Raw genomic sequence first — 22,060 nt, 5'->3', positions numbered from 1 at the left:
TTAATAAAACGATAACTTCTTAATATCGCCGTATCAAATTGTGGGTGAGTATTATCTATCTATCTATCATCAAAGAGTTCAATACTTTTAAAAGTTGCTAAAATTTCTTGGCCAATAAAGAATATTGAAAACACCGGAACAGGGAGGTTTAAAAAAATTATCAATCAACTAATAGGAATACAAATACGAGTTAGGAAAATTGTTTTAAATCCCGCCACAATAGAGTATCGTTCTTGGTCTAAAAAAAAAAAGAAAAAAACTTGGAATTCATTCGATAAACCACTAGTCAATACTAATAACTACTAATATTTATTAATGTGGCTCTAATTATTCGTATATAACCAATTGTTTTTATTGTTGAATAAATCCGCCTTAATGTAATAACGATAAACCCGATAAATTTTCCTTAGTGTTTCTTTATTGGCTATAAACGATTTGTTATGGATTAAATACTTTCCCCCACCACCTCTCCAAAAAAAAGGATCAATTTCCATTAATCATCATCACAACTAGATATTATAATATTGATAGGTCCAACGATGAATTTTTCGTTTTTTTATAAAAAAGAATTCTTTTCTGTTATTATTTTTATTTTATCAAAATTATTGGAAATGTATGACTTGCAAAATAGAAATTGAAAATTACTTACTTACTTACTATAAGAATCTTAAACACAGCTAAGTAATAACGAAAAAGTAACAACTGTTAGTTGTTAGCCACAACTTATATTTATTAACTTTACACTCAAATCCTTGAATTAACTAAGCAAGTTTACCCACGTGAAACAACAAATAGAAGATATTATTGATTTAAAAAGATTTTGGGGTCTGGTCATCAATCAATGATGATCATCAAATTTGATAACTTTTTATTGCTTTTTAAATTCTTTTTGTATTATCTTTTATGAAAACATAATCAGATCAAACCATAGGAGAATCTAAGAATTCGGTTAAAAATACTGTTGGTGACATTATATACTCGTATAGCAACAATAATTACTTCTCATCATCATCATCATCATCATCATCATCTTCTTCTTCTTCTTCAACAAAATATTATAATTGACGGTCATTCTTATTTTTGTAAATTTATTACCATTTCAACATAATAATTTTTCTTGATTTAGCAAATATGTAGTTTCTTACAATGTAGCTCCCAAACCAGAGTAAACCAAAATCAGAGCAATTGAATATGAAGTTGTTCTATTATAATTTTAGAAATGGCAGAGGAGAGGAGAGGGGGGGGGGGGAACCAAAATTGTAAGATTTGTAATATTGTATAAGATATATAAGCCAAATTTGGTTATTAGTTGTTGTTGTTGCTGTATACTTTCAGCCATTAAAAATCAATAAGTTTAGTTATTATTAAACGACCCCCCCCATCATTATCATCATCATCATGATCGGGAATCTTTCGTTTAATTCTCTTTTGTTAATATTTGATATTTAAATTGAATAGATTTTCATTTAATCTTGTACTTACAGTGTATTTTTTAACAACAACTTTACCCATATAAAACATGACTGAAGTTGAAGATTTACATTTAGATAATTAAGACAACATTGTTTTCAAGAATGAAGATATTTACAATATTTAATCCATCAACAATCAATCCTCTACGGAAAAAGTCTTCCCCACCACCACTACCACCATCAAAAACAATATTAGAAAGAAACCATGAAGCAAATATACATTTTAATTTAATAATATTTCCTAATGGAGTTTCTGCTAATGATTATGGATTACCAACAATTAAAACATTAAAAGATATTGATAAATTACCTAAATTTGAAGTTATTAGATATTTACAAGGATTTGATATTGAATGTTATATTAATAATGATAATAATAATGAGGAACAGCGATTACTGGATATTAATTTAAGGAATTTATTAAAAGATCGATTGATTATAGAAACAAGTTATTCTCATGATATTAAGAAAAGAAGGAGATACAAAAAAAAAGAAAAAGAAAGAAAAAATTAGTTAATTCATGTGAATGAGAGGGAATCTTATATCATTAGTGATCATTTGTTAATATGTAAACTCTGTTGAGGTGGGTGGGTATTGAAAAGTTGAAGAAGTTGAAGAAGTTGAAATTGAAACGGAAGAAATAGGAAGAGTGAGTGAGAAACAGTGTGGTTGTTGTTGTAAAGTTAATAATAATCGCAGCAGACGACCATTAAAATTTCAATTCAATTTAATATTAATATAAACTACTGATTGAAAAGGAGAGGAGACAAAAAAGGAAGAAGAAAAAAAATTTACAATCCTTTCTTCTTTTTATCAACTTACCCACCCACAACCTACAACATTAACAACAACAACAACAACAATATATTAAACATTATACAATCATTTTACTTCAACAGTATATACACTACTCAACCTGTTCCCTCCCTCCCCGCCAACATTGGATAATAATTATTACTCATTAGGATAGATTTGTTTATTTAAAGTATTTTGAACCAACATCAACATCAACATCAATAGCCACACCCACACCCACCCCCATATCCTTCTTATGTTTACATTCTTCCAGATACAATGCCCATAATCAAAACTATATCTCGATCAATTAGAGCAATACTTGCGACTCTTTATCTTGTATTAATAATTCTTACTATTCCATTAGCATTTGATGTTGGAGGAGTCAATTGTGGATTAGCATATTCTTTAACAACATTAGTAATATATTTTATATTAACTACAATTAGAATATTAACTCATAAAAGTAAATATTTCCAATGGATTTCTATGATTTATTATTGTCAACATTTTTTTATTCCTAGTTTATTAACTTATTTTTTAAGTTATTATAGTCATAGTCATAATCATAATCATAATCATAATCATGGTTATAGTGATGATAATAAATTTAATCCAATAATGATTTGGAGATTAGTATTAATTAATTCAACTCCTATTTTCACAATTTTAGAAGGATTTTGTTCATTATTATTAATTCAAGCCATGGGACAAACCATGAGTTGGTTAACAATTTATAAATCTGATTCTTGGTTAATAATATCTCTTATAGGAAGTGGATCAATTATAACTGCATCATTTTATTTTTTATATCGAATTTATGTTTTACCATTTAATATTGATATGTTTAGTGCTTCATTATTAGGATCAATTTTAACTACAACTATGGGATTAGGATTATTTGGAATTATTAGTGGTAAAGGTTCAATGATTGAATCATCATTATTATTTGCTTATATTGTTAAATGTATTTATGAAACTTTCCCAATATTATCTGAAGCTGCTTCTAAAGCTTTAGCTAATTTATTTATGTTAACTACTCAAAATTTGAAAAAAGAAATTCCTAAAATTCCTCCATCTATTTTAAATCCAATATCTGAAGTGATTCCATTTATTACATCAACTTTACCTTCTTCATTTAAAGGAGTTTGGAAATTTTTAATTATGGCTATAAAAACTTTAACTTTACCTTTATTATTAAATTTAGCTTATAGAATTGGAGTATTTTATGCTGCCACAAAAATTATCCCAAGTTTATATCAATCAGTATCTTATCCTTTAGTGACACCTCCAAAAACTCCCCAATCAGGATCATCACGTCAACCTTCAAGTGTATCATTATCAAGTTTCAAAGAAGTATCATCATCAACAACAACAACAACAACAACTTCAGTATCAGAAATAGAAAAATCTGGGAAATTGAAATTAAAAACGAAAAATTCTTTCCGTCTTAAACCTCCTCATCATCAACCACCATCAGTTATTATACGACTAATATATGCTTATTCTCCATGTTTAATAATTGCTGTTTATACTCATTTAATGTTATCATATAATGGAGAATTAGGTACTGAATTAAAACTTTGGCCCCTTTGGAGTACTAGTAGTAGTAGTAGTAGTAATAGTAATAGTAATAGTAATGGTTGGGATAATGATATTCAATTAATTGTTCATCCTTGGCAATTTTGGAATTGGATTAATATGGGAACAACTTTAATTCTTTATGCTGCTGAATTACTGAGTAATGATAATTCTTCTGGTGGTGGTAATAGTTTAACTAGTCATTGGAAAGTAGAATAAAATAAGAAATGAAAGAAGGGCAATTAGTTTTTAGTGTTCTGTCTGTGTTTTTTTAACTTTTAGTTTATTAATTTGATTTAATTTAATTTAATTCTTTTATAGTTATCTTATAATTTTCATAATAACAACAATCAAATCTATTCATACATACATACATACATATATATATATATGAAATAACCTATTTAATCATATTTATTATTATTATTATTATTATTATTATTATTATTATTATTATCTTTTTAATAATCAGAAATTATTTGCAATTCTCTTCAACTTTGATAAACCTGCCATCTTTCCAGACAGTGAATATCAAGTAATCAGAGCTTGACTCTATGTTGCTTGGATGTTTCATCTTTTTAAAGAAAAAGAATAATAACAACAATAATAATCACCATCATTATAAAAACCCGGCATATTTGACTATGCAATAATGTATCCTATTCTTTATGGATAGAAACAACGGGTTTGGAAAAATAAAGGTAAAAAAAAAAAAAAAAAAGTGGGTTTTGACATCCATGAAATTCAAGAATAAGCTCCATTGAGTTAATCAATTAATTTTATATAAAATCAAACAAAAAAAAAAAATTGATCATTTGTTATAACTTTCATTTAGGACACCAATCACAAGAAAGAAGCCCCCAATGTCGAAAATAAAAATGAAAAGAAAGAAAGAAAGAAAGAAAGAAAGAAAAAATTATTAAACTCAATCCAAATAAATTGATAAAGTAATAATAATAATAGTTCTTCTTCTTCTTCTTCTTCCATTATATTCATTCAATCAGGAATTAAATAAACCCAAGATTGAGAATTGAATTGAAAAAAAAAAAAATCAAAAATCAAAAATCAAAAATCAAAAAACAAAAACAAAAACAAAAGAAAAACCAACAACAACATCAAGAACCAAAAAAAATATATATATATATATATATAATTTCCTTTTAAAGAAAATTCAAAACTTGAGTATCTTGAATCATTTTAATAAAACCTTCATTTTTATTCCTTCAGTTGATAAATAAAAACAAAATCCAAAAAGGGATTATAAAAAAGGGAAAAATCCAGAAAGAAACAAAAAAAAAAACTCAAGTTTCATTCATAGATAAATACTTTCTTAGCAAAAGAAATGAAAGAATAAATAACACAACGAAATTATAAAAAAAAAAGAAAAAATGAATGAAAGAAAAGAAAAGAAAAGAAAAGAAGCAAAGGGGGTGAGGTGCAAGAAGATTAATTTAAAACAACCTAAGAAACTTCAACTTTTGAAAAAAACTTCATAATTTCCTTCCACAAACAAAAAATAATGACAAAACAAAACACAGAACCAAAGAAAGAAAGAAAGAAAGAATATATATAGTAGTAAGTTTCAAAAAAATCAAAGGAGGGAAATAAATCAATCAAATGTTCTTATACCAGAGCTTTTCATTGTCATTAATGACAATAAAAAGATTAAAATCAAAATAGATTAGTATTTTTCTCCAAATGATAGATATGAATAACCCACCAAAGAAATAAATCCACCCACACCACATTCTTCTTCTACTTCTTCTTCTTCTTCTCTGTATAATATGAATGTCTTAATCCATCAAAATCATTTCTTTCAGAAATTAATCAATAAAAAACAAAGTAAAGTTCTTTTTTTAAAACAGTTGTTTAAACTTCATCCCAATATCACCGCCACCCCACACTCCCAAACTCCCCCCCATCCTCGACATTCATATTTTTTCTTATATTTCTTCATTATTAAATTCTCTCTCTCTCTCTAAAAAAAAAGTATTATATCTCATCCACTTAAAATTATCAATCAATAACGTGTTATCAATTGATATATTGATTCTTCCAATTCATTTCCCCCACCTTCACCCCAATCTTCATTCATTAATATTCAACTTCAACGTCTAGAAAAAGAAGGAATTTATAATCATCAAAATAGAATAGTTCCATACCTTCTCCCCTCAAGAAAAAAAATAATTTTAATTGGTCTTTTCAGTCTGTTTGATTGATTGATTGATTGAGTGAATCAATAGTTTCTTTGTTTTGTTCTATTTTATTTCTTTCTTTTTTCTTTTTTTTTTTTTTTTTTTTTTTTTTTTCATAATGGGAATTTGATGATAATCCCATTGCGTTTCCGCTGTTATGACAGGAGACTTTCCCCAAGGCATTATTAAATAATGACATAAATTAATATGTCCTTTTGTAAACCTCGATAACAAATCTTTGAATCATGGATGTGAAGAGAAAAGAAGAAAAGAAGAAGAAGAAGAATGAAAATTTTTTTTTTTTTTCTTTAATTTGCCCTCATCGTTTTTTTTTTTTATAACAAAGAAAAGAAAAGAAAAGAAAAGAATGGTCGTGTACTTTTTTTTTTTTTTTTGGCCCACACAATCATTTTGTAATTAGGGCTAACAAACAAACAAACAAACAATAGTTTACTACTTACTATACACACATTATCACACATTATCACACAGTCAGATCAACATACAATGAATATCGCTCAGACAGACTGAATATGACAGTTAAATAATATAGTAACTTATTCCTAAACTATATTATATTATATTATATTATTTACGACATAGAAGAGATTTAAACACACAGAAAATGGACAAAAGGAAATGAGCAAAAAATGAAATCAGAAATAATGCTTGCACATCCGACTTATTCTCGTGTGTTTCTTGAGAGATTAACAATATAAATTAATGGATGAACGAATGTAAAATTGTATTTTATATTATATACTTGTTAAAAAGGGCTTAATTAATGGAAAAAGAAAAGGAAAGTAGAATTAACTTAACGAAGTTTTTACAGGGAAAAAAAAATCGAGGAATCAAAAAGCCATGACAATTCTCAACGAAAAGGTTGAAATTAAATCATTGATATCGGGAGGATGGCAAAATGATAAATAAATATTCGAGAGGATAAGGGAAGTAATACATTATTCCAATTATATTGATTAGTGCAATGTACAACACTTACGCTTTATTTACTAGGCAAAGTGACACACAACAAATGGGGGAAGGGGGGGGGGGGGTAAATCCATAATATTTTATTTTAATAACCATTGAATCCAAGATTCAGGTAAAATTTTAGAAATCCAATCATAAATTCTTGCTCCAGTACCACAATAAACAACATTAGGATTTAATTTATCATTATAAATCAAATCAAATAATAAATGATATAATTGTATTAAAGGTGTTCCCTTTCTTCTAAAACCACCACCACCACCACAAATTGATTTTAATGGATTAATTTTAAATTGAATTTGAGTAAAATTATCACTATATAATTGTTTCATTTCTGAAGTCCAAGTTCTAATTTCAGAATTTATTAAATTTTCAATTCTAATATTTGAATTTAAATTTTGATTCAGTAAATATAAATTACCTAATCGAATTTGAGTAATATTAATATTTTGATTAATTAATTCTTGAGTTAAAATTGTGAAAATTGATTTTAAATTTTGTTGAAATAAAGTTTCTGGACAATGATAAGGAATATTTAATCCACTTAATATTATTGGATTTAATAAAATTAATTTACAATTACCATTACTATTACCATTACTATTACCATTACCATGACAATTATTTTGTTGGGATCTAATTAATTGAATTAATCCTGAAGAAAATAATTTTAAATAAATTAAAATTCGATCATTTAATTTTATCCATGAATTAATAGAAATATTTTCTATAGGACCAATTGGGAAATGTAATAATGGAGTGAAAATTATAGATTTTAATTGTAAATAATGTGATTGAGCATTTTTAAATGGTATAATTGGAGTTTTCAATATTTGATTAAATTTAAAAATTTCATTTTCAATAATTTTTAAATCACTAAAATTTAAATAATTTAATCTATCATTAATTAAATTTGTTTCAATATATTTAATATCATTATTATCCAATAAAGTTAAATAAACAATAAATCCTCTTTTTTCAAAATCAATAGCAATAAATCTTGTTAATGGTTCAATTGGTGATCCTATTATTAAAATCACATCTCTTCTAGCTCCATTAGAAAGTTTAGGTACTCTTCGTTTACCACCATTTTTTTGTATACTTGATTGAAGTTGAAGTTTAGGTTGAGTTAATAAATATATCATTGTTGTTGTAACTCCTAATCCAATAGTTAATATTGATCCATAATATTTTACTTTGGGTTTTAATAATTTAGAAATTAAATTATTCCAAGTATTGGAAATTGAAGAAGAAATCAGATTATTGGTTCCATAATTCAAATTTTCTGATGGTAAATCTTTATATATAAAAGGATGAGTTAATTCAAGTAATTTCTCATAATAAGATGAATTAATGATTTTATCATGTTGATCTTCTAGATAATTATTTGCTTGATAATAATAATGTTTCAATGCTTGTACAGTGGCTTGTACTGGTTCAGCAACCATATTTGAATTTGTAGAATAAATAGAAAAAGGAGGAGGATAAGGGGGGAAGATAAGGGGGGGGAAGGGTGGTTTGGTTGAAGCAAAAGGAACAACTTTTGATGATCCTCCTTTTTTTTTTCTTTTTATTATATATATATAGAGAGAGTGTGTATGTATGTGTGGAGGGAAAGAGTGGGTTCTGGTTTTTGCCTTTCTTTGATGGTCGTGCGATAATCGGGAGAGAATAAAATTCAATCTAATCCTATCCTATCCTATCACATACCCCCCACATACCCCACCCACCCAGAAGTCATATTCTTTCCATTCATTGAATATACAAAATATGGGATTGATGAATAATTCACATTATTTATTAAAATATCTAGCTACATTTAAATATTTAAACAGCAGGCATTATTAAAAAAAAAATTAAAAAGACGTCTAGCTCCTTCACCCCCCCCCACTATTAAACCCTTTTAATGGTAATTTGTTTAGTAATCATTCCTTCATCATTAATTATAATATCTCCATCATTGATATTTTCATTATTAATGTTAAGTAATTTATAATTATTTATATTATCTTCATCATGTAATATTTTTTCAATATCAGGAGGTAATTGAGCATCAATTCCTGAAACTGGGATTGAAAAATTATTACCAGCATTAACATTACCAGCATTAATATTACCATTATTACCATTGTTGCTATTACTGGTCATTTGTAACATTAAAGATCCTGAATCTCCTTTTAAAGTGAATGGAGAAGAACCATTAGTATTTAATTTTGAAAATTTACCATTTCCATTTCCATTACTGTTGCTGTTGCTGTTGCTGTTGCTGTTGCTATTATAAAGATGATTATTGTTTCCATTAACAATTGTATTGATATTAGAATTATTATCAGACAGATGATGACGAGATATAAATGATAAACTTGGAGATGAATTAATATTATGAATATTATTAGCTGTTTGAGCCCATAAAGAACTTAATGGTAACATTAAAATTATTAATAAAAGACTAATTTGTTGTAATAAAGAATCTTTACTTTTTGATAAATAAAAATAATGAATTATTAAAATAATTGAAGGAATAATTAAAGTTTGACTAAAACCAATTAATAAAATATGGAAACTATCAAATTGTTTTAAACCTAAATAACGTCTAATTCTAATAGCAATTATAAGTTTACCAATTAATAATATTGTCATAATATTAATACTAATTGAAAATAAAATTGTTGGTAAATCCATCCAAATTGAATTAATCACATATCCTCCTGTTACTATGGAAGTGGATGTTTCATTATTATTTGTAGTGGTAGTTGTAGTGGTAGCTTTAACAAATCGAATATGAGATAAAATTGTTAAATTGATTTGTAAAGCAACTACTATTAACCCTAAACTAATTGATAATAATGATGCCATTAATCCCCAAATTTTTAAATTTGAAGTTTTAAACATAATATAAACTTGGAAACCTAATGAAATTTCTACTAAACCATATAAAATACATTTAAATCCATTAGTTATATCGGATGATATAAATGATAATTTTGAAGTTGATATTGATTCATTATACCAACCAGTGAATACAAAACTAATTGAATTTAATGGACCTAAATTATAATTTAAATAACAACCAGATCTAATAATTCCAATTAATAAAATTAATGAATTAAGATAAAATAAAAATAATTTATAAAATCCTTTACCAACAATGATATTGTTATTATAGGAATCATTTTGTTTGTGTTTATTTAAATTTATTTTTTCATTAAAAATCATTTGATTTATCCATTGGAAAATAGTTTTAATATTAATATTATTATTAAAAATATTTGATAATTTATTAGTTTTATACATTATAGAAATCAAAAAAATTAAAGTCATTGAACAACTACCAATAGTTATTCCCATAATTAAAGCTAATTTAGTTTGATCAGTTTGAAATGAATCTAATAAATGGAAAGGAATTTCAATTGATTCATTTAATCCAGGAATTAAATAATTAATAATTATATCACCTGAATCATTAGGTGGTATAATAGTTGAATTCATTTCTCTCTTATTCTCTCTTTTTCTCTCTCCCCCTGGCCCAAATACAAAATAACAATGGTTGTTTTTGATAATTATAAGGAACAACTATAATGAATAAATTGATAAATTAAGATAAAAATTATGATTTTTATATATATATATTTATATGATTATTTGATATAACTAAGGAGGAAAAGGGGCTCTTTTTTTTTTTTTTTTTTTTGCAAAATGGAAAATTACTGTTTATGGATTTGACAATGATTGCTGCAAAAAAAAAAAAAAAAAGAATTTTTAGAAATGTTTTTTAACACACCCAACGCCGCCATACACAGTTTTAAAATATTACATAATAAATCATATCCCCCCACCCCCACACCCCCACCCCCCCTCCTCTTTCTTATAGATCTCAATTTATTGTACAGATTAACTGTTAAAATTTTTATCTTTACAAAATATGAAACTTAATTAGTTGTGTTTTAAATTCAATACCTTTCTAATCATTTACAATCATAATATCAATTATTAGCAGGTTATTTTTTTTTTTTATTTTTTTTTTTTTGGTTATAAATAATATTAAAATAAGGAATGTAAGTTGGGAATGTGGTTATTTGAAAACAACACATTTCTAGACATTTGATTCCGTACTTTTAAACAAAAACAAAAACAAAAAAAAAAAAAAAAAAGAAACGTTTCTGGTGTTGATTCATTAAGTACAATATAACGATACTACTAATAACCTATATTTATGTTCCAATTTTATAAAATACCATAATACTAAATGGTTAGAATTTATGATTGTAATCTATGTATAAACAAAACAAAAATAAAATCTCAGTATGTACTTCCCCTAATAATCCCAAAAAAAAAAAAAATTTGCATTTAAAAGCAGAATTGTCTTTAATTGTATAACCGTTCTTTGTCCTTATATTGATTCCAAATATTAGTAAATTTCACTAATTGAGTAAACATTTTATACAATGAACTATAATATATTTTAATAATTTACCTAGATCTGCAATACTGTTTTTTTTTTTTTTTTTTGTTTTTGTTTACTTTTAAGTATTCCATTCAAAATGAGAGAAATCAAGAATTCTATTCAAACATGGAAATCATTTGGTATAATTACTTATAACAGTTTACAATGCATGTATGTATGTATGTATGTATGTATGTATGTATGTATGTATGTATGTATGTATGTATGTATGTATGTATTACAAATATCATTGAAATAAAATCAAATGAAATCAAATGAAAGAAATCTCCCCATTTTTTTTTTCATTTTTTTCATTTTTCATTCTTTATTGTTTTCCATCTTTCTTGTATTGGTGTTGTTGCTTTTATTTTATTCACTTAAGATGAAAAAAGAGAATCACACAAAATCTTTCAACCGTCCCCCCCACCAAAATATATATATATATTAACAATACAAAAAGTACCGTTGAATGATGATGATGATGATGATTGTATATTTTTGTTTGTGTTAGGAGTGGTGGTGGTGGATATTAATCTCCATTTCCTTTTCTTTTTTTTTTAAAATATTAATAATGGGTGGACAATGAATAATATATGCCTTTGTGTAATATTTAAAACGGTTATATATCATTTAATACGGTAATATAATATATATTATATATCTATAGTCTTAATAATTCAAGATAATAGAGATTATCTTATCTTATAGAAATTGAAATATATTGAATAAAAATGTAATATGATGATTAATAATACTATATTATAGGTTATGTTTATGTTTATGTTTATGTTTAATTTGTCATATTATAATACAAAGTAAATTTAGAAAAATATTATTGCTGCAAAAAAAAAAAATGATTGTTGAATTTTAAACAATTTAAGTCGGAATTAAATACCAAATAAAAGTAAAAGTAAAAGTAAAAGTAAAAGTAAAATTCTAAACTCTTTTCCACCAATTAATATCATCATTAATAACTAATTTCTTCTTATTCTTAAAATAATCTAAAATAAATTAACAAATAGTTTTTTTTTTTTTTTTTGGAGTAAATATATATATATATATATATATCAAATCAAATCAAATCAAATCAAATCAATATCTGGAGTGGAATTAATCAAATTTTTTCACCAACAGATTGCTTCTGTTGTAGTTGTTGTTGTTGTTGTTGTTGGTTCTTTTTATTTGGAAATAACGTGCCAATCTCTCTCTCCCCCCCCCCCACTGAAATTCAAATTTTAATTCATCATCAATAAAAAATGTGTTTTATATATAAAAAAAAAAAAAAAAAAATTAATCAATTCATTTTTGTTTGAATATTCATATTCATATTCATATTCATATTCATATTCATATTCAGACAAGACAAGACAAGAGTAAAATGAGCTTTTTTTTTTTTTTTTTTTTATAACTTCTAATCTGTTTATAAATTTTGTGAGACTATTGTTTTGTTATTAGATAAATTTCGAATGATTACTGGTAAACCCATATATCGAATTATATTAAAATATGAATAATTACTATGGTTAATTAATTAGGTTTCTTCTCCATTGGATTTTGTTATGTATGATAATTCTTCTTTTTTTTTTATTTTTTTTTTATGAGTTTATCTACTTTTAAAGAAGAATTTTTAGATAATTTAATAATTTATGTTTAAAATCTACTACTACTAATTATTATTATTATTATGATGATGATGATGATGATGATGATGATGATGATGATAATATATCAAATCACAATATAGGAAGAATAAAAAATTCCAAGTCTTTTTAAATCAAAAGATTTGGGATATATAGATAGATAAATAGATAGGTAGATAGATAGATGGATATATATATATATATATTCCCTATGGATATCAAAAATATAAAATAGAAGTTTAAAATCTTTTTTATTTATTTATTTATTTATTCGAGGAGGAGAGTATTTATCATTTTCTACAAAAAAAAAAAAGATTTCTAAATGATGGTTATTCTCTTTAATGATATCATAAGGATAACGAAAATTATAAAATCTATCTAATCAATTCTTTAAAAATTAATAAATATTTAAATAAATGATAATAATAATAGAAAATTTAATTTAATTTAATTTAATTTAATTATTGATATTTGATATTTGATAATGGTTTATTATTTATAATGTAGATTACAAATTCTATTTCTATTTCTACTTCTATTTCTACTTCTATTTCTGAATTAAATTAGATTAACAAAAAAGAGTGAAACAAATTCAATTTTTTAAGAGGTACCCCAAAAGAATATTACCCTTTATATATTTGTGATTTTAGTTTTTGATAAATCATTAAATCAATGTGAAAGGGGGGAGGAAGAGGCAGAATAAAAAAAAGTAATGTTTCTTACAAAAACAAGAAATGATGAATAACAATATATATATTAAGGACTTTTAAAATCAATTGTACAATAAGTTCCAATATCCTCTCCCCTCTCTCCCCCCTTGCCCCTCCCCCCTTCTCCTTTCTATTGCGTACTTTGAAATATTATTAATATAACTTCTATCTTGGGATCATAAAATTACATTAACGCCATAGTTTTCAACAATGAATAAAAGAAAATGTAAAAAAAAAAAAGAAAAAAAGAAAGAAAGAAAGAAACACATTCAACATCAATTGAGTTGAAAAAAAAGAAAAAAAAATTCTTTTGATTGTTTGAATGTGTTTCTTGTCTGTTTTATAACAAATGATCTCCATCTCCATCTCCATCTCCAGGTTTTGTTTTTTTTTTTGCAGCTATTGTTTGAAATATGTATCAATGTTATGCGATTATATTGTTAATGCAAAGCCGTGCAGTACAGTACAGTACAGTACAGTACAGTACAATTCAGAATAGTGTGCTGATGATGACATGTATTGGAGTTACATTATAATTAAAATTAATTAAAAAAAAAAAGACTTATCAAACAATGAAATAATAATAATAATACATCATCATCATCATCATAAGAAGTTTGTTTCTTTTTTTTTTAAAAAGAAAAATTTTTTTGACGAAGATAAATTTCATTTAATTATTCATTCAACTTATAAATAATGAATTTTAAACAAAAATACCAAACCATAAAAAATGGGGGGGGGAGGGGGGAGGGGGGGGGAATATAAAACAGAGAAGAAAAAAATGAACATTAACTTAACATCAACCCATATCAAATCAAATCAAATTAAATAAAATCAGATCAAATCAATGGTTTTACAAAAAGAATGCTTGGAGAAGGAGGGAGGTAATACTAGTACTAGTACTACTACTATTGTTGTTCAATTGTTATTATTATCATTATCTAAAAGATAAAGAATATTTTGAAGAATAATAACAATTGGATTCTTTTGTAAATAACAAAAATTTAAGAATTTATTAAGTAGACGACAACAGTATAATTGGATTTAGATAACAAACAAACAAACAAACAAACAAACAAACAAACAAACAATTGAATGAAGGAATGAATGCGTTTGTTTAATATCTTGGTAGGGGGGGGGGGGCGTGATGATGATTATGTCAGCGCTAATTAAAACCTTGCTTCATTCACAACACAACACCACAACAAACAACACAACAACAAACAGTAATAGTCTCTTTTTATCTGTTTCAAAAACGTAAATCTTAACTCAAATAATACTAACCAATATAATACTAACCAACACAAATAATTTAATTTCTTTCATTATTGTTGATCAGAACTATTATCTTGATTTATTCAATAAATTTTAATTTTTAATTTTTATTTATATTTATCTATTCATATTCTTATTGATTAATTATATTAATTTTAACAAATAAATAATAATATAATATAATTCAATATAATATAATATAATATAATATAATATCTATTTATCTCTTTATCAATAGTTCTAGGAAGAACAATAAACATCATAAATTATTATTGATCAACCAATCAATCAATCAACCAACCAATTAATTAGGGAATAAAATTCCAAGTTTATTGTTAGTAGTAGTAAGAATAATAATGCAAATTATTATTATTATTATTATTATTATTATTATTATTGATTTGATTTGATTTTAGTATATTCTATTCTATTCTATTCTATTCTATTCTATTCTATTCTATATTTAAATCATGATTTCTGAATTGTTATTAATCATTGAATCACCACCACCATTACCACCACCACAGCAGCCAACAGTTGTTCTTGTTGTAATTACTTTTTTTGTTAACTAACTTAGTTAAAATTATCTGTTTATAAGAAATTTTAAGAGATCAACAATAATCTTTAAAATGCAACAAGTTGCAACCTTTTTTTTTTTTTATTTCTCTCCATTTAATTAGTTAAAGTATTATAACCACCAAAAATCAATCAATATCAAAAGTTTTATTCTAAATTCATTACAACAACAACAACAACAAGAAGAAGAAGAACAAGTACTGATGTTTTCATTACATCATATTTTGTTATTACTATTATTATTACTATTATTATTACTAGTACTAGTACTAGTACTAGTAGTCCACTTTTTGATATGAAATAAGGAAGAAAAACAAAAAAAAAAAAAAAATTAAACTACTAAAAACCACCTTTATAAATTTTAAAATTTTAAAATCTTCAAATTTTAAAATCTCCAATAACAAACAAAAGCTAAAATAGTCATAATAATGATAATGATAGTGATGGTGATAATAATAATGACGATGATGATAATAATGATAATGATCGTAATTAATTCCAAATTTTGATTCATTTAAAGTTTTTTTTTTTTTTTTTTTTGTAAATTTTGATTGAACGGGTGTCATTCTATTTTGTTAATTTGCAAAATGATTAGATTAGATAGATAGATAGATAGATAGATAGATAGATAGATAGATAGATAGATAGATAGATAGATAGATAGATAGATAGATAGATAGATAGATAGATAGATAGATAGATAGATGTTTTATGGTGATCAAAGAGTTCCTCGAAATTATACCACCACCAGCGTCACCACCACCACCACAACAACAACAACAACAACAACAACAACAAAGTTTAAATTAAATATTATAATTTTAAGATTTTGAGAATTATTTATCATCCATCCATCCATCCATTTATCATCATCATCATCATCACCACCATCATATATATATATATATATATTTCTGAAAAAAAGGAGAAGGAGTAGTAGAAAAAGAATAACAATAAATGAATTATTCTTGTTGAAAAAGTTTATTCTTCTTCTACCCTACCCACAAAATAAAAAGAACTTACTTAAATCTACATTTACCAATATCTTCCTTCCTATAATTATTGTAAAGTAATAACTGTATAGTCATCACCATCACCATCACCAGTATTATTTATTTATTTATTTATTTATCATATATTTATTTATTTATTTATTTGCTTCTATTAGCATGCTACCAATTTCTCCTTCTTCTTCTTCTTCTTCTTGTTGGTGTTGTTGTTGTTGTTGTTGTTGGGTGAGATAAATTGAATTAGTTTGTAACCCCCGCAATTTACGTAAATCATTTCTCTTAATGTGTAATATTCTAATATATCAATCAAGAATTTAATAAAATAAGATTTATTTTATCAATCATGATTATCATTATTTTTACAAGTATAATAGTAAAAACAAGAAGTATATACATCTATCCATACATCTATCCATATATACATCCATAGATATAATTATGATTATAGGTTTAATTAATTGATGGTATTATTATTAACTATAAATTTACTTTAGGAATAATATTCCATTAACCACATTTGTTATTTTTATTCAAGGCATTCCCCCCCTTCCCTTCCCTTTCCTTCCCTTTTTCATGGTTACAAATCTACTACTACTACTACATAAATCTTTCTATCATTCGATTCTATTCTATCTATTCCATTCAATTCTATTCTATTTATCGTATCTATATATCATTTTTGTTTTCAATGAAAGTCAATTTTTTTTTTTTTTTGTATTAACTTTTGTTCTTTCTTTCTTGTTGAAAAAAAAAACAAAAAAAATAACAAAAAAAGCTTTTAAAAAAAACTTTAAAAACAGAAACAACAACAGAAATTAATAAACTTATTCATCAAAGTAATAATGTTTGTTTTTGTTGTTGTTGATGTTGATGTTACATATATCAACACGAGGATCAACACGAGGGTATGATGATGATGATGATGATGATGATGATGATGATGATGGTTTACAAAAAGTAAAAAAAAAAAAAAAAAAAAAAAAAGAATGATGATGATTATAGAAATAATCTAAACTTTATATATATATATATTAAACGAAATAAAACAATACTGATATAGATGACATAGATTTTATAATAATAAATAAAAAAAAAAAGAGACAGAAAAGACAGAAAACAGAAAACTATCAAGAATTTCCTAAATTTGAAAAAAATTGGTGATAAGATAAGATAATGAAAATAAGTAAAAAAAAAAAAAAATTTATGAAAAATCGATCGATATGAGTATGTGAGTATGTGTGTATCAGTGTGTTTATGAATTTGTATCCTTAATCAATTCAACAAATCTTACAGTCTAAACTAATCTTTTTAGTTTTGTCCCTCTTTAGGATAATAAATAAATAACAAATAAATAAATAATAAAAATATAGTTGGAGATATAGATATAGATAGAGATAGAGATATAAAGATATAAAGATATAGATATAAACCTAAAGATGGTATTATTATTAAACTGAACTGTTACCATCTCTGTTTTTCTCCACCACCACCGCCCCCACCTCACCCCCCTCACCCCAATTAAATTTAAAATTAATTAATAATAAGAAATGATACTTAGAAATAATTAGAAATAAGAAAATTGCAAATATCAAAAGATATCAAGACAAGACAAGACAAGAAAAAAAGGAGGGAAGGGGAAGAAGAATAACAGTTATATGCAAGTATATATGCAAGTATATACGTAAGTAAGTAAGTAAGTAAGTAAGTAAGTAAGTAAGTAAGTAAGAAGGGAGTGGGGGAGTGGGGAAAGAAGAGCAAGTAGAGTATAGTAATAATGCAAGAATAAGTTCAATGACTTCATTTAAATTACATAGAGACAGAGAGAGAGAAAGATAGAGAGAGAGGGGAAGGAAGGAAGGAAGGAAGGAAGGAAGGAAGGAAGGAAGGAAGGAAGGAAAGAGAATGACAAAGGATGTGAATAATGTATACTTACTTACTACACTGTTAAGACTATAGTGGTAGTGTATGATGACTGGGATATCAATAGATAGATTGTTAACTAGATTAACTTTTAAACTATTGTAGTATGACGAGGACGAGGACGAGGACGAGGAAGAGATAGTAGTAGTAGTAGTAGTAGTGTCCCATGTGAGAAGAAAAGAGGAAAAGAGGGGTAAAAATTTGCAAAATTTAAACTTTGATGATAAAAAAGTTTAAATTGGTAGAAGAAGAAGATAAAATAATAAAACGTTTTTTTTTTTTTTTTTCATATTTGTATATGTTTATCATTTATTTCTTTTTTTGAATTCATTTCATTTCAATTCATTGGATAACTTCTCCAATTCCATAACATTATTCATAACCTATCCTTTTTCTCTTCTTGTTCCTGTTCCTCTTCCAACTACATTACAATACAATAGGTCTATATTTGATTATATCTGTTAAAACTAACGACAGACATAACTAAATTTAACCGAAGAAGAAGAAGTGGAGAGATAGAGAGATAGAGAGTACGTTTGTATATCTAATTATTCCAATGTTAGTTGTTTAGGGTTATTGATTTTTAATCTACAAACTAAATTAGTTAAGTTGGTTAAGATTAAATGAGCGAAGTGAAGTGAAGTGAAGTGAAGTGAAGTGATGAATGATAATAATAATAATGAAACTATTACTATCAAAGTAATCTTACTAGGGAAGAGCAAACAAAATGTTTTGGTAGTAGAAGGTAGTAGGTAGTGCTGATAAACTATTATTAATATCACCGTATAATTACACAAACGTGGAGAATTGATAGATTGATAGATTGATAGATAATAATTTATCCAGCTGGGTGTGGGCTTTGTGTAACTAACAAATATTCTTATTATTATTATAATTTTCAAATCATGCAATCAACCGTTGCAGCAGCAGCAGTGGTTGTTGTTGTTGTTGTAGTGGTTAATTGATACATGCACGCACTTACACAGAGACACACATATACACATATACACACACTGAGTTGAGACACTAACAAGAATAAACTTTAAGACAATAGATTAGTATGAAATTACACAAAACAAGGGGTAAATAAATAAATAAATAAGTAGAAGAAAATAATCTTACCATAATAATAATAATAATAATAATAATAATTATATAAATATATTACCCATTCTGCATATATATATAGTTATATGCAGAATGAATTAAAATGAAATGAAAGTTAAAAAAAAAAAAAAAAAAGTCTAAACGATTTAATAATAAACTTCTAACTATGAAAACTGTGGTGGTGGTGGTAATGGTGGTGGAGTAGTAATTCCCCTTTCTCGGGTTTCTTTCTTTCTTTTCTTTCTTTCTTTCTTTCTTTCTCCTCTCAATTTATTCTTTTTCCGATTCCTATTTCATTATATATATATATATATATATATATGTATACTATCAACTGTCTTTCTTTTACTTCTTTCTTTCTTTTTCTTAATTATTAATTATTAATTATTTCTTTTCCATTAATACTTATCACTTATCACTGATCACTTATTACTTAAACATTGTTTACTGTATTAATAATTGTATTTAATTCCAATATTTACAATACTCCTTCCTTCCCCCTCCCCTACCTCCACTTTCAACACAATCCAATTCAACCAATAAATATACACTTACACTTATAATCATGTCTTCAACACTGGTAGCCACAGCTACCACCACCACCAGAACTACTAATATTTGTTCAATGTGTAATTGTAATAACAACAACAACAACAATAGTAACAACACATCATCTTCAGATTTTCATTTACCTACATTATATGAATTATTAGAACATACTATTAATTTAGATTCTCATAAATCAAATCAATTATTATTATTATTTCATGAATATTTAATGTCAAGACATTGTTCAGAAAATTTACAATTTATTATTGATATTAATAAATATTTATTAACCGAAAAAAAAATTACCCATAGTAGTAGTAATATTATCAATTTATGGAATTTTATTTATGAAAAATATTTAATATTTGATGCTGATTTAGAAATTAATTTACCTTGTCAATTAAAATCTCAATTAAATTTAAATCAATTACCTAATTTAATAATTTTAAAAAATTGTCAAAAATATATTTATGATAATTTATTAATTAGTTTATATCAAGAATTTATTAAACTGATAAAACAACAATTTGATAAAGAAATGAAACAAAAGCAGCAGCAACAACAACAGCAAGAGAAACAACAACAAGAGAAACAACAACAAGAGAAGAAGAATGTTTCTTATCAAGTATCACCAATTAGTCCCAACCAAAACCAAAACCAAAACCAAAACACTACTAATAACAATAACAATAATGGTGGTGGTACTGGTAGTAGTAGTAGTAGAAATAATAGTACTGGTAGTTTCACTCATTTCAAACATTCATTATCATTAAATTTACCTCGACGTAATAGTAATAAAATTAACAACAACAACAACAAGAAAAACAATAACAATAACAAAAACAAAAACAATGCTAAACGTATAAATGATGATTATAATGATGATATATGTCCAATATCAAAAGTTAAACCTTTTACAGAAGAAGAAGAAAATGAACATTATCATGATCATGAACATTATCATCATAAGAAACAACAACATTTTATTGGATATGATTATTATACTATTCCTACTATAGAAAGCACATCAACATCTTCCTCATCATCTTCATCATCTTCATCATCTTCATCATCTTCTTGTACTTATACTTGTACTTGTACATCACCTACTTATTTTGATAATAATAATACTACTATTCACCACCACCAACACCACCAATACCATCATCATCATATTATTAATGAAGAAAAAGATTGTTTTATTATTGATGATGATGATAATTATTTGAATACTTGGTCAATGAATAGAAATAATTCTAATAGTAATTCTAATAGTAATGGTAATTCTAACGGTAATAGTAATGGTAGTACAAGTGGTAATACAACAAGAACAAATTCTACTTCAACAAGACATAATAGTACTAGTAGTAGTACCAATACTAGTAGAGGATCATCAATTGGATCAATAATTATGGATAATTCAATTAATTATTTTAATAATAAAATGAAAAAATTCAAATTTGGTAGTATTAGTGGAACAACAAATACAAATACAAATACAAATACAAATACTAGCAACTAATAATAATAATAATAATAATATTGTGGTTTAAAAGAGATCTAAAGAAAGAGAGAAAGAGAGAGAGAGAGAGAGAGAGAGAAATTGGGATAATTTTAAAAAAGAGATAAATTAATTAATTAAAAGAGAAAGTGAAAACAATAAAAACAAATAAGGGGGACATTGGATATATAAATTTGAATGAAAATGGATTTTAGGTATTTATAGATTTTGATTAATATATATATATATATATATATAACAAAACCACTCATTGTAGGAATTGAAAGGGAAAGAT

At 25.2% G+C, this 22,060-nt stretch overlaps 5 protein-coding genes across 5 annotated transcripts, besides 1 other annotated feature; 3 read left to right on the top strand and 2 right to left on the bottom strand. All coding sequences in view use genetic code 12, as the record gives it.

Moving 5' to 3' along the window:
- Nucleotides 1-1,574: 1,574 nt before the first annotated feature.
- Nucleotides 1,575-1,985, top strand: CD36_32180 (conserved hypothetical protein; the record flags this gene model as incomplete). The annotated part of the gene is made up of 1 exon (XM_002422134.1): nucleotides 1,575-1,985. One exon carries the CDS (start codon nucleotides 1,575-1,577, stop codon nucleotides 1,983-1,985), a length of 411 nt encoding a protein of 136 aa, XP_002422179.1.
- A 561-nt stretch (nucleotides 1,986-2,546) lies between these two features.
- CD36_32170 (ICE2 protein homologue, putative) lies at nucleotides 2,547-4,067 on the top strand (the record flags this gene model as incomplete). The annotated part of the gene is made up of 1 exon (XM_002422133.1): nucleotides 2,547-4,067. One exon carries the CDS (start codon nucleotides 2,547-2,549, stop codon nucleotides 4,065-4,067), a length of 1,521 nt encoding a protein of 506 aa, XP_002422178.1.
- A 2,458-nt stretch (nucleotides 4,068-6,525) lies between these two features.
- Nucleotides 6,526-7,068: a mobile genetic element.
- A 45-nt stretch (nucleotides 7,069-7,113) lies between these two features.
- CD36_32160 (conserved hypothetical protein) lies at nucleotides 7,114-8,481 on the bottom strand (the record flags this gene model as incomplete). Its single annotated transcript, XM_002422132.1, has 1 exon — nucleotides 7,114-8,481. One exon carries the CDS (start codon nucleotides 8,479-8,481, stop codon nucleotides 7,114-7,116), a length of 1,368 nt encoding a protein of 455 aa, XP_002422177.1.
- A 445-nt stretch (nucleotides 8,482-8,926) lies between these two features.
- On the bottom strand, nucleotides 8,927-10,522 carry CD36_32150 (G protein coupled receptor (GPCR), putative; the record flags this gene model as incomplete). The annotated part of the gene is made up of 1 exon (XM_002422131.1): nucleotides 8,927-10,522. One exon carries the CDS (start codon nucleotides 10,520-10,522, stop codon nucleotides 8,927-8,929), a length of 1,596 nt encoding a protein of 531 aa, XP_002422176.1.
- A 9,758-nt stretch (nucleotides 10,523-20,280) lies between these two features.
- Nucleotides 20,281-21,786, top strand: CD36_32130 (conserved hypothetical protein; the record flags this gene model as incomplete). The annotated part of the gene is made up of 1 exon (XM_002422130.1): nucleotides 20,281-21,786. One exon carries the CDS (start codon nucleotides 20,281-20,283, stop codon nucleotides 21,784-21,786), a length of 1,506 nt encoding a protein of 501 aa, XP_002422175.1.
- Between the last annotated feature and the right edge of the window lie 274 nt (nucleotides 21,787-22,060).

The sequence above is a fragment of the Candida dubliniensis genome, chromosome R (genome assembly GCF_000026945.1).
Source record: "Candida dubliniensis CD36 chromosome R, complete sequence".
NCBI classification, from domain to species: domain Eukaryota; kingdom Fungi; phylum Ascomycota; class Pichiomycetes; order Serinales; family Debaryomycetaceae; genus Candida; species Candida dubliniensis.
This window is presented reverse-complemented; position numbering and strand designations above follow the sequence as displayed.